This window comes from Epinephelus fuscoguttatus, linkage group LG19, assembly GCF_011397635.1.
Source record: "Epinephelus fuscoguttatus linkage group LG19, E.fuscoguttatus.final_Chr_v1".
Classification (NCBI taxonomy): domain Eukaryota; kingdom Metazoa; phylum Chordata; class Actinopteri; order Perciformes; family Serranidae; genus Epinephelus; species Epinephelus fuscoguttatus.
Window position 1 is genome coordinate 35,717,103 of NC_064770.1, and position 13,593 is coordinate 35,730,695.

Genomic DNA, 13,593 nt, shown 5'->3' on the forward strand with positions numbered 1-13,593 from the left:
AAGTAGAAATCTGGACGCCGCTGCTGCACCAGTTGGGAACCATTGCTTTAAAGAATAAAATGTGTAAATTCAAAATCTATATTTTGAATTTACACTGGTGAAATTGTTTCCAGAGCCCTGAGTGTCATTCAGGAGTCCTGCAGGTCTCACTCAACTCAGAATTAAAAATACATGCAGCAAAACTCAGGTGTGTGTGAACTGTGGTTCCACATGACGTGTGACCCCTGTACTGTGATGATACATGAGCCGTTACATCAACTGTTTCTACCATAAATAATAAGGGAAAAAGTTATGATAATAGATTTCATCATTGCTCTAGAATTTTTGTTTAAATTTTGAGTTATTTCCAGCCAACAACTTAAACACATGGTTTACCCATTCTGCATGTGATGCCTGCCTTGTTTAAAGGACTAAGACACCAAAGAGGTAGAGAGACACTGCTGCAGATAACACGTTAATGGCTTGTAGTATTTTCTGGAACTGGGATTATAAACCTTTACAGGAAATGCAAACCCAGGTAATGCACCAGCTCAGCTGTTTTTACATGATTAAAGCTACAGGAGACCGCACTCCATCAGACGCTGACGTTAGCATTAACAGATCTTTATCTTCTTACAGTAGTGAGACGTAGTTTTACCTTTCATGTTTTGAGTTATATCCCACTCTTTATGTTTCAGGTAAAGCCTTCCTGCGTGCTCGTCAGATGAATGTGGACATTGCTACCTGGGTCCGCCTGCTGAGGAACGCCATCCCCAGCGGAAGCAACACACCTGCATACACACCCAGCTTCACGAGCAACACACTCTCACACAACACAGGGTACGTGACCAGTACACCTGCTACTCTGCATTCTCTCGATTACTTTGTAGATTTGAAGGACATGCAAGTATTTTAGATTAAACATTCAGTGACAGTTGTCTGTTGAGAAATGAGGCATGAAAGGGGAACTTCTGTATTTCCCAAACTGGACCCTGTTTTCGTAAGTTTTGTGTCTAAGTGATGGGAACAACTTTTGAAGAGCAGCAGCAATGCCAGGCTGCAGTGTAGTCCTTGTATGTCCACTAAAAGTGTTTGTTTTTGCCACTTACAGACTCACATTGTTTTTATAAGTGTCTGACAACTTATGGAGCAGATCCCGACAGAGGTAGACCTTTCTGTTAAAGAGTATCATCCTTGTTGTTTAACCAGGAACAGCCCCAAAGTTACCGTCACCAAACCCACCAGACTCCATTCAAATAAACAGTAATTTTAACGTACATAGAGCCAGTATATTTTCACATCTAACTCCACTTAATCAGTTAGACATAAAAACTCCGAAAAATAAAGTCTGGGTTGAACAATACCAAAGTTACCTGTAAGTTGACAAGGACATTTCATTTGAGTGCAGAAATGAACCACAGCAGCATACTCTCATCATTCGTCATTGATCAATGAAGCTCAGTAATGAAGCTGACAACCCTATAGCCTGAACCAATGAAGTAGCAACTCGTTTTTGGGAAAAGTTGATTCACCAGTTTCTCCACTTCATTCTCCACACTTTTTAGAAAGTAGTTTATCTTTTGTTTTGTTTGTTTTTTTCTTGTGTAGCGTAAAGGGACTGAACAGTGTTTCATTCTGCAATCCTGTGTTTTATAATGACAATAAATGAACCTTGAGCCATTAAACAATTGAATATCTACAGTCTAATTAAATTGCCTCTTGCTTTCAGAGCCTTGAGACCTCCTGGGTAAAGTATTCATGCAATTGAGCTTCTTGTTCGTGAAGAATTAATTAATTTTGCTGCATATTAATCATCTTTGTCCACAGCATGGAATTACAGTTTCAGCAAAGGGCTTTTTTATGCTGTTGCAACAGAAAACCTGATCTGTTTTTTTTATGTGTGTGCAGAGAAATCTCTGTGGAGAAGCTGAATCTGGGCAGCGACTCACCTCCCAAAGCTGAAACCAGGAGAGACGTAGTGGACGCACCGGCTCCTTTGGTGAGTGAGAGGGGGAGAGAGGGATGAAAGCCAATGAGGAAGAGAGGCAGACAGGGGATTTTCAGATGAGGGGAAAGATGGGCATTTTTACACTATCATGTTACTATTTTGCTCACTTCCTACCTGCAGCCTTTGGCTCAGAAACAGTGCTCCAGTCACAGGCCGCTGCACTCTGTGCTGCAGTGAAATCTAAGACAGGCATGGCAGCAGGAGGATGAATAATTAGAGGAATGGGGAACCGAAAACTCAGGGAGACAGCTTTAATGAGACATAATTGGATGGAGGGGAGCTTTAATTTGATCGACGCCAAATCCGCGTGAGTTTCCCAGTGTGAAGAACACAAACTGTAGAGGGCGATAATGTGAGGGAGAGGACTGGAGAGGTGACATGAAGAGAAACATGAAGACTAAGTAGAGAGAGAAAGAGAAATCTTGACAAAGTTGCTCCCAGCCTTTAGTTCAGTGGAAAACAGTGCAACTTAGAAGATTTTTTAATCTACTGACTTAATAGGTGTCAAGAATTAGCTGTAACTTATTGCTCCTAACCTTTTTAACGAAACACAGAAGACATTTTACACTGCACTGCACTATGTTTGTCTGTTAGATAATTTTGAACATTCTTTAAACTTTCAAAGTGTGCATTTTCAGTTCCTTCCTAAAATTGACCTTGTGCTAAGCCCCACCTCTTTGTGGTGGTCCGACAAGCTGTCGCAGTAAGCATGGAGCCCACACTGTAACTAACTGCACTCCCTGAAGAAATATTATCATACTTTTGTAAAAATGAAAGAGTTGATTCCAGAGAGAAGCAGACAGAGGGGTCTACAGTCTGTGTTTGAAGGATATATCCAGGATGTCAAACTGACTCAGCAGCAACAACAGGTTAAAAAGACAAAGATAGTTAGAAGCTAAAGCCGAACTATAGGCTACAGTTCAAAAGTGAACCACATCACTGCTGATCACCACACAAGACAATGAATATAAAGGGAAACTTTGCTGATATTGAACCAGCTGTGTGGCATCACAGTGTGTGCACATGAACAGTGTTTGGCTGCACACCGTACTCTGCCTCTGCGCACACTGTGATGACACACAGCTGGTTGAATATGAGCAAAGTTTCCCTGCTTCCCTTCACTGGTTCCTGTACAGCAGGGTCGCTCTTTGTTTCACTGTTATAATCATTGCAAAGCAAAAGCAGTATGTGTATACATTCAGTAGGCTATATCTTCAGTAGCTAGCTAGCTAACCCTACACTTTTCAAGGTTTGATTTTGGTTTTGGAACAGGGAAGAAACGTATATCTTTTTCCAACCTCTCCAGGTAACGAGTGTCATTAATATACAACGTGCCCCAGGCACAACATTTAGCTCCAAATCCACAACACCAGCCTGAAAGTGAAGGAAATCTGACACGACTGCATTAGAGTCAATGGAGCACAGCTGTGCTGTTGTCGGACCCTGGTCTGAGCCGGCCTGATGCTACGTTATGATTGGCCAGTCTGCGTCCAGGGGCGGGACTTAGCAAAGGGTTAATTACTATTTTTCTTCAAGTTAGTCTTGAATCCAGACTCAACGTTTCTGGCAATTGAATATTCCTTTCAAATGATTTCTTTCCTTTCAAACACATTTTAGGCCACATACAGATCCCACTCAATACTGGACCAGTTTTTAAAAACTGCTGTTAATTATACACGTCGACACAGAAACGTGTGAAAATAGGGTTCAGGTTGAAACATACTGAAGTTATGCTTTAAATACAGAGACAGATTGTTCAAATCAAACCAAATCTTTTGAAACTTTGAATCAGATTCCAAAATATCCAGTGGTCGTTTCAAATTTTTAGCTGTGGAAACCTTACATTTATTATTTCTGTACAAAACAAACAATAACTAATAATGGGCCTTCAAGAACTTCACACATAACCTTAAAACATTTTAGTTTATTTTTACATAATATGATAACTTAAAGACAATAAATGCCATCTTATCACTCATATTGTTATATTTTATTTTAGACTTCTTTCCTACATCCTGCGTTTTTACACATTATTTGTGGATCTTATGAAACATGGTTTGGCAACGCAGTGCTCAGTTCTGGTGACGACTATAAAACAGATCTGAATTTTGGAGTCCAGAGTGGCAGACACACAGAATTAGACAAGCACAGAGAGTCAGAGGAGCGGAGGGCCTGTGGCAGATGGTGTGTTCAACGGGGTTGAAGTATTATGGGATTAATTACTCTGATGTTTTTTAGAGAACTAATTAGTAGTGAGGAAGGAGTGGAGTGGACAGGAAGAGGGGAGGAGTGAGGCTGTCAGCCAGCAGGGGATCTGGCAACCGGTCATGATGTGCTTCAGTGACTAACTGTCTGTCTGTGCTGTGACTGAAGGTCGTTACAGATGTTAGCAAATCATTTTGTCCTAATTCCTCCCTCGTTTTCTGTCACTCCCCTTCTGTCATTGTCCCTCTACATACACACTTTTTACTGATGCTCACGTTTATCCCCTCCTTTCTTCTTCTCCTTCGTCTCTGTGGTGTTTCACAGGAACAGACGCCAGTCATCGAGCCCCCATCCACGCCGGATGTCCCTGCTCACGAGCAGCCAACCAGATCCCTCTCCCAGAACTCTTTACGCAGGTGCGAACACAAAGGGGACCTCTCTCTGTCGCACACACACACACATAGAAGCCACACCTGAGCATATCTTTTTGCATTATGGCCAACACAGTTTGACATCAGAAACACACCCACACCCACAATATGGTCCGGTGCTGTAACCTCTTTTTTTTTTTTTTTTTTTTAACACGTGGTAATAAAGCCAAGTCATCATTAATGTGGATTACAGCATATGCCGCTCCAAATGAGAAATACTTGGCTGTGCTGAATACCCAAACATAGAATAAACACTTAAAGAGTTACATACTGGACAGTTTGAGCCTTTTTTCATAGCAACATGGCTGCTGTGGTTGTTTTTCAGTGTTGCTGACACTTTTAAATATCACATCGTGTTATGTTTTGCTGCACACAGTTCCTGTAATCTGCCTTTAATCTCTCTCTCAGACCCAGCAGAGGCCCCCTTTGCCTTCAGGACTTCAAACTGATGGCAGTGCTCGGAAGGGGCCACTTTGGGAAGGTACTCAATCTTTATTATGCCTCATAGGATGAACAAAACTCTTGGGATTTTGTTGTTTGTAACGAATTAATGAATTATTACAGTAATCTTCCGGGGATAACCTCCCATGTAATGTAACATAACAGCTGTGATTCAGACCAATGATTTGCAACAAGACAAAACCGTTGCAGAGAAAAGTTGCAGCGGTGTGAACTGGTTGGCCTGAGCTCATCTCAAGCTGGCTGATGGTGTCACCTGCAACTCTGGTGGTCAAATCGCCGGCGGCTGGTTTTCACCTGTTTCTCCAGCCAGTCAGTTTGTAGTGAAGTCCGCCACTCAAGTCAAAATGACCGCAGACGTTGTGTTCGTGTCAGTCCCCCGCCGAGCTTTCTGTTTCTGTCCCACAGTAAGCTGGCGTCGGACAGTGGGTCACTGCTGTAGCCAGTATCTCACTATCAACTGGACCTGCATTTGTATAGCTCCTTTCTAGTCATCTGACCACTCAAAGCGCTTTTTTTTTACACTACGAGTCACTTTCACCCATTCACTCACACATTCATACACTGGTGGCCGAGGCTGCGCACAAGGTGCCACCTGCCACCTTTTAACACGCTCACACACCAATGGAAGCATCATTGGGAGCAATTTGGGGTTCAGTATCTTGCTCAAGGATACTTTGACATGCTATGACGGTGGGTAAGTCAGGAATTACTGAGTGATGAACTTGTTAGTTTTCATGAGATGTGTTAAAAATAACTAAAACCCAAATATCTCTCCAGGTGTTGCTGTCAGAGTACAAAAGGACCGGCAGCCTGTACGCCATCAAAGCCCTGAAGAAGGGAGACATTGTAGCGAGGGATGAAGTGGAAAGGTAATTGTGTTTGACAACACAGCACCCGGTGACCTTAACAGAAGTGTCAGCTACACGACGAAGCTCATTCACCTCATGATTACACCTCGCACAGTAATTACTGTCTCATACGCCCCTCCATCTCCCCTCTGTCTGTCTCCAGTCTGATGTGTGAGAAGCGGATCTTTGAGACCGTCAACGGCTCCCACCACCCCTTCTTGGTCAACCTGTTTGCATGTTTCCAGACGCCAGAACATGTGTGTTTTGTCATGGAGTACACGGCAGGAGGAGACCTCATGATGCACATACATGCCGACGTCTTTTCTGAGCCACGTGCTGTGTGAGTTCTGCTGTGTGTTTGTGTATGTGTGTTAAAGAGAAGAAACAGGATGAGTGTGTCTTTTTGGACAGCTCCATGCTCTGTGTGTCTACGTCTGTGCACCCATTGATATATGAAGTGTCAGTATATGGTAGAGAAAATGTTGAGCTCTTTCTGTTTGTTGTTTGTCCGACAGGTTCTACTCAGCTTGTGTTGTGTTGGGTCTGCAGTTCCTTCATGACCATAAGATTGTGTATCGGTGAGTACTTGGATGCTAGGTACATGTAATGATACACAAGGTCACAGCTTGGTTCATACATCAGTTTGGGAGTCGGTGTCAAAGACAGACACAATCCTCCTGCTGAGGAAGGAGGTAACATTCTGTCCTCCAGCAACTTTGGTTCATTAAAAAAGATCAGAAATATTTCAAACACTTATGTGTTACGCTCCACCAACACTTAAATACCATTTGGAACGTCTTCTATTGCATTGATTAGTTTCATTCATCAGTTTCAGAGGTGTTTAAATCATAACTTCAACAGATACCAGCTCTTACACCTTTTACCTTCCATAATGTCATAACATTGTATTTATGCTGTTTGTTTTCATTCAGAGACACAGAAACATTGAATTCCAATTTGTTGTCATTTTATTCGGACTAATGATGGTTTAGTCTAATGTGATCGACATTGGCGGGAAAAACCTGAGGACCAGGAAAAAACCCGAGGAGATGTAATCATCTCTGTCAGTGCTATATCGTAGGCAAATGAATTTGCCTGTGTCCCTTTGCCTACGATATAGCACTTATGAGTACCATTACCTGGGACACAGACATCTCTGGGAGGCAATTGTTGCCCAGCATGAGCTGAGCAACAATTGCCTCCTTCTTGTCTGCTCTAGTTTGTTGTAACCTCTAGAGCTTTTTTTTTTCCCAATGTGATCGACATTGGCGGGAAAAACCTGAGGACCAGGAAAAAACCCGAGGGGATGTAATCATCTCTGTCAGTGCTATATCGTAGGCAAATGGATTTGCCTGTGTCCCTTTGCCTACGATATAGCACTTATGAGTACCATTCGTTACCTTGATGACTGGGACACAGACATCTCTGGGAGGCAATTGTTGCCCAGCATGAGCTGAGCAACAATTGCCTCCTTCTTGTCTGCTCTAGTTTGTTGTAACCTGTAGAACATTTTTTTTTTTTCCAATGTGATTGACATTGGCGGGAAAAACCTGAGGACCAGGAAAAAACCCGAGGAGATGTAATCATCTCTGTCAGTGCTATATCGTAGGCAAATGGATTTGCCTGTGTCCCTTTGCCTACGATATAGCACTTATGAGTACCATTCGTTACCTTGATGACTGGGACACAGACATCTCTGGGAGGCAATTGTTGCCCAGCATGAGCTGAGCAACAATTGCCTCCTTCTTGTCTGCTCTAGTTTGTTGTAACCTCTAGAGCTTTTTTTTTTCCCAATGTGATTGACATTGGCGGGAAAAACCTGAGGACCAGGAAAAAACCCGAGGAGATGTAATCATCTCTGTCAGTGCTATATCGTAGGCAAATGGATTTGCCTGTGTCCCTTTGCCTACGATATAGCACTTATGAGTACCATTCGTTACCTTGATGACTGGGACACAGACATCTCTGGGAGGCAATTGTTGCCCAGCATGAGCTGAGCAACAATTGCCTCCTTCTTGTCTGCTCTAGTTTGTTGTAACCTCTAGAGCTTTTTTTTTTAATGTGATTAACACAGACGGGCGAACCTGCGTACCAGGAGAAAACCCCACATAAATGGAAGAAGCTATGGGAGCTACTGTTGCCCAGCCTGAGCTGAACAATCGGCAGCCTCCATTTCTTCCTCCATCTTCTCAGCTCCTCTTGCTCCTTTTGCTGCCTTCTGCTGCATCTTGGTTTTCAGTTGTTGCAGCAGGGTCTCTCTGTTGTCAGACGACCTCCGTGGAAACAGCAAGAAGCGTTTCCTCTTGCTGTTAATATACAAGCAGAGGTCCTCCAGTTCCACCTTCTCATCCATCAGCTGTGCCATCTCTCTTTCCCAGCTCAGCTGTTTCTCAGCCAGGTGCCTTGTGATGTTCTCCAGAGCGGTGTTCGTATCCTGACAGGCTGTCTGGCTCTGGAGGAGTTCGGCGACTTTTCCGCTCAGCTCTTCTGCTGTCTTAGAGAGCTGCTGAATGAGGCTAGCGTTGTCCTCTGTGAGACGCAGGATCTCAGCGTCTCTTTTGCTGATTTCCGCCTCAACCTTGACCCTAACTTCAGTCTGCTGTAACTGCCAGCTCTGCTCTTTTTCTTCAGCCTCTTTGTTGTCCTTGAGAGCCTGGAGTTTCTCCTCCCAGGCTGTCTGGCTCTGGGGGAGTTCAGCAGCTTTACAGGTCAGCTCTTGTTCTGTCTCCGCAAGTTTTTTAGCGAGACAGTTTTTGTCCTCGGTGAGACGGCTGATCTCAAGGTCTCTCTGATGAATTTGCTCTTCCATCAGAGAGACCTTGATGTTGAATTCTTTCTCCTGCGTCTCACATCTGTCGGTGTTTTCCTCCATTTTCTCACTCAGAGCCTGGAGTTTCTCCTCCCAGGCTGTCTGGCTCTGGGGGAGTTCAGCAGCTCTCTTGGTCAGCTCTTGTTCTGTCTCCGCAAGTTTTTTAGTGAGACAGTCGTTGTCCTTGGTGAGACGGCTGATCTCAAGGTCTCTCTGATGAATTTGCTCTTCCATCAGAGAGACCTTGATGGTCAGTTCTTTCTCCTGCGTCTCACATCTCGTGGTGTTTTCCTCCATTTTCTTACTCAGCGCTTCATATTTCTCCTGCCAGTCTTCTTCGCTCTGCTGGACAGCAGCTGCGTGTGCATCTGCCAGTGTTAGGAGGAGACTGTGTTGCTCCTCTCGCATTTTCAGCAGGTCAGCGCTCATCTGATGTATTTTCTTTTCCATCAGGGCTTCCTTCTGCTGGTACTTACTTTGTACCTGGCTCTGGATGGCATGGTTGGAGGCCTCATACTTGGCGACCATTTCCTCATATCGCTGCTTGCTCTCCTTCTCTTGGCGCTGGAGAGCCAATGTGAGCTGGTGGTTCTCTTTTTCCAGCTGACCGACTCTCTCAGCTTGTTTGTTGCAGCCAGAGCTGGACTGCTTGCCTTTGGTCTCGAGCTGCTCCTCGAGACGCTTGATGTGGTCTATCTTCTCCTTTATGATCATGAGGAAATTATGGCGTTCCTCGTCCTCAAGGTTTCCCCAAGCACCATCGTTGTGCTGATGGTGGCGGTGGTGGGGAGGGCGTTGGGGAGGGCGTTGGGGAGGGCGTTGTGGAGGTCCACGACGGCCAGCAGCTTCACCTGCTGGTCCACGACGGCCAGCAGCTTCACGCGCTGGTCCACGATGGCCGGCAGCTTCACCCGCTGGTCCACGACGGCCCGCAGCTTCACGCTCTGGTTCACGGCGGCCAGCAGCTTCACCTGCTGGTCCACGACGGCCCGTAGCTTCACGCTCTGGTCCACGACGGCCGGCAGCTTCACGCGCTGGTCCACGATGGCCGGCAGCTTCACCCGCTGGTCCACGACGGCCCGCAGCTTCACCCGCTGGTTCACGGCGGCCAGCAGCTTCACCCGCTGGTTCACGGCGGCCTGTCGCTTCACCCGCTGGTCCACGACAGCCGGCAACTTCACCAGCTGGTCCACGGCGGCCCGGAGCTTCACCCACTGGTCCACGACGGCCGACAGCTTCACCAGCTGGTCTCTGTCTGTTGTTAGTTTTTCTATCCATCGCTATCTGTATTGATGGCCAACAGACTGCTTCTCTCAGGAATAATCACTGTGTGTGTAAGTTCGTCTGTGTAAAAGACTCAATACGCAACACTAATTACGTGACTGTAATTATGTGATCTCGTGGGCTGTTTCAGAGTTTGTGTTCCGTGCGCCGAACTGTCATAAAGGCTTTAGAACACTGATGGCCCCGCCCCCCCCCATCCCCTCCACATAGAATTTAAAAGTGGGCGGGGCTATTCCAGAGAGGGTTCCCACAGGTCCTGACAGTTCTTTCAAGTTTTTTAATTTGTGGAGAAAGAAATTAAGGTCTTGAAAGGTTTATAAAAATAAACACAGACAGACATTTGATTCACGCATTCACACGCCCAATGTGTGAATGCGTGAATCCTATTAAATCCAATGGAACGAAAACGGTTGGACCGCTACAGGTTCCACAAACTTCAACCGATTCAAACCATTCAAACATGAAAACATTCAGCTGAATTAGGACAAGACCGGAACGACTCTTCACGTTCCTAACATTCATACTTTCCCAGATATTCCCCATTTTTCCCAAATCCTTTTCCCATTGGGAATGCATTACGGAATCCTCAAAAATCTAAAAATTTCACCTTTTTTCAAACTGTATCTACCGATTCATACTTTCAGCTAGAAGCTCCATTCAAAATGGAAAATACTCATCATTTTGCTGACTTTTTACATATGATTCAACTTTTCAATCCCATTCAAACTTTCAAAAATATTCAGCGTTTTCTGAAACTTTGTTATAATGGAAGTCAATGAGAAAATCCTTCAAACTCACTCATCTTCACCCACGCATCACAAATTCATACATTGACGTAGAAACTCCATTCCAACTCTCAAACGTTCACGCTGCCGTCGACTTTCAGGAACTAATTCAAATTTTCAATATCTCTTTTAGTTTTTCTACAAAGTCAATTTAAAATACATGAAGTTTTCAGCCCTTCTCAGACTTTATAATGGGTGTGTATTGTGTGAGCTAGAGTGAGTGATGTCATCACTAGAGTGGAGAGCAGCTGTAAACTCATCGAGAAATTTTCTCTTCAACTCACTCATACGGCCACAATTTTCACTGTACATACACAATTTATACCAAAAAACGTAGGAAAATTTGTCCTGGTCAGAGAAATGTTGACATGGAATCTGTCACACGTACACATTTTTGCTGAGCGGCTCCAAAGCGAAGTGAGCGCCGATTTTTTTTCTCATTCACTCCCATGTAAGCAGAGAGGAGAAATTTCTGGAAACAGCTGAGGTGCAACACATTTTAAACTCGCTCGTGTGACCACATTTTTGACTCTAAAAATATAAAACATGACACGTGCGTTCACGAGAAGTTTATCTCTCTCACCATCACTTTATTTTCATTATTGGACCAACGGTTTGGGAATCAGAAGAACTTCTTTGAGGAGGTCAAACCTATTATAAACACCCTTTGCTGATCTGCGCTCTCATGAGCTCTGTGTGTGCCCCTCAGATGCAGGCAAGTCATTAATCGCCATGACAACGGCTGCACCCACAGACACGCACACACAGCTCTGTCTGTCTGTCTGTCTCACAATCTTTAAAGGACAGATTACAGCAGCAGAAACTTCATTTGAAACAGCAAATACACATTATTAACCCCTAAAGTGCCAAAATGGGCTCTCTAGCGCCACCTAGGTGCACTAAAATGAACTTGTTTGAGGAGTTAAATCTCCACTAAAAGAAGTCTCTTCTCTGTGTTCTGTCTGTCTCTCACATACACACTCACAGAAACATGATGTGTGTGCGTGTCTACATCTTAAATGCAGACATGACAGGGGCAGAATCTCCATTTTAACCCTTTAGGTGCCAGAGTTTATTGAGGAAAATATTCCATTTTCATTTCAACATTTCAAAAGGCCGTCGCTTGAAAGTGGTGAGAAAAAAAGGCATACTGTAAATTAGAAAACTATTCATCATGACCCATAGTTTGTGATGGGAGTAAATTAACTTTTCTAATTTGCATATTGTGGCGTCACTAGCCAGCAGCCATATTGGATTTCATAAATCTCAGTAAAACATTCAAAGATTCAAATCATTCAAACTTTATTTTATTAAAGGCAGGTATTCAGTGTGGCGTCAGCTTTTCAACAAACGTTCAAACATTCACATCATTCAAACTTTATTGTATTCAAGGCAGCATTGCAGCGTGGCTTCAGCTTGTAGCATTCACACCCGCAATTTCTTCAGAAATTGCTTCTCTAGTTGGTTATACAATTTCCTGCAATACTTACTTTAGAAAATGTGCTTTTTGGAGAATCTTCAAAAATATACAATAACTTCATTCTTTAACAGCGCAGTGTCCCCAAATATTCAGTAACTTTACTCGTAGAGAATTGTTTCTTGTGTGCCCAGTGTTCTGAATATTAAAAGGCAGAGACTTGAAAACTGTTCAACTGCTGTCAGTGAGTTTAGTTGTGATTTTGTTTTGTTTTTTTAAAACAAAACAAAATGTTCATGATTTCGAAAGCTTCATCAACATTCAATAATTATTCTGTTGCACTTTCACCGTTTAAATAAATCATTTGCTGTACATGATGTCAAGCGATGAAGGCTTAAGTAGAACTTAGATTCTCTGGCCAACCCGAACCCGGGCCGTAATTTCCCTCCCGGCGATCCTCGGGCTCGGACGGGTTGGGCTCCTCATAATAAACCTAGGCTGTGGAACCAACTACTTATCACATCTGGTGGAGTGCAGCACCATGCTGGTATATGACAGCAAACAGACGGGGACCTCGACACTTAAGAGGCACATGACGAAGGCTTGCCATGGAAAGAAAGACAGGAGTCAGCCTTCAATGTCCACGTTCGTATCCTAAAAAAAATGTCGGGTTTAAACCGGGCTCAGGCTCATAATTACAAATAAAGGGACGGGCCGGGCCCGGACAGAACATGCAGAGGCTCGGGTGGGGTCAGGCTGGATTTTTTTGGGCCCGATCTAAGCTCTAGGCTTGGGTAGTAGTACCGTCAAGAACTTAAGTCTACATTTACCCCTGTCAGGACATGTTACTATTGGCGCATGGCTTAAAGTGTCTGGGTGGAACTGGCACTTGTGAACTTTGGTTGAACTGTACGTGCATAAATATACATACCATTTATTCTTTGTTCAGTTATGTGCACCAGACTGTGACAGTTTACAGTTTACAGACCAATTAGATGCCTAGCATTTTCAGTCTGTACTGCATAAGTACTTTTTTCACAACACTCAGTGTTTGTTATAAATTGTTTTCTTTTCTTTGTCAGGGATCTTAAGTTGGACAACCTGCTGCTTGACACAGAAGGTTTTGTGAAGATAGCAGACTTTGGGCTCTGTAAAGAAGGTGAGTGTCAATACTTTATTCATCATACCAGCCCTCTACAAAACCAGATGAGGAAAGGTTCCATACATTAGGGGAAGTGACTGTCTGACTTCCCATAGTTTGTTGCACTAACGTTGATGAGTCTCTCATCACTTCCACAGTCAATATTTCTCTGTCTTCACCCCTGAAATCTGCTCTACTCACATACTGTCTTCTCTCTGATCTCA

At 43.9% G+C, this 13,593-nt stretch overlaps 2 protein-coding genes across 5 annotated transcripts in view; one reads left to right on the forward strand and one right to left on the reverse strand.

Annotated features, from left to right (window-relative positions):
- Positions 1–13,593, forward strand: part of pkn1b (protein kinase N1b) — a 67,330-nt gene that overhangs the window by 41,842 nt on the left and 11,895 nt on the right. For all 4 annotated transcript variants that reach the window (XM_049560667.1, XM_049560668.1, XM_049560666.1 and 1 more), the window contains 8 exons: positions 678–819; positions 1,888–1,978; positions 4,517–4,608; positions 5,032–5,104; positions 5,863–5,954; positions 6,097–6,273; positions 6,449–6,511; positions 13,311–13,387. In XM_049560667.1, the coding sequence (XP_049416624.1) occupies positions 678–819; positions 1,888–1,978; positions 4,517–4,608; positions 5,032–5,104; positions 5,863–5,954; positions 6,097–6,273; positions 6,449–6,511; positions 13,311–13,387 (807 nt within the window). The remainder of the gene's footprint in view (positions 1–677; positions 820–1,887; positions 1,979–4,516; positions 4,609–5,031; positions 5,105–5,862; positions 5,955–6,096; positions 6,274–6,448; positions 6,512–13,310; positions 13,388–13,593) is intronic.
- On the reverse strand, positions 6,519–13,316 carry LOC125879091 (ankyrin repeat domain-containing protein 26-like). The gene is made up of 2 exons (XM_049560732.1): positions 9,804–13,316; positions 6,519–9,593 (listed from the first exon to the last, which is right to left on the reverse strand). The coding sequence occupies exons 1-2, from the start codon at positions 10,018–10,020 to the stop codon at positions 8,065–8,067; spliced, it is 1,746 nt and encodes a 581-aa protein (XP_049416689.1). The 5' UTR covers positions 10,021–13,316; the 3' UTR covers positions 6,519–8,064.

Bases quoted from the DNA above. Each gene is read 5' to 3' on its own strand.
- LOC125879091 (XM_049560732.1), bottom strand. From the start codon at position 10,020: ATGGATAGAAAAACTAACAACAGACAGAGACCAGCTGGTGAAGCTGTC. The intron at 9,594-9,803 runs GTGAAGCTGCCG...GTGGACCAGCAG, and splicing joins GGGCCGTCGTGGACCAGCGG to GTGAAGCTGCTGGCCGTCGT.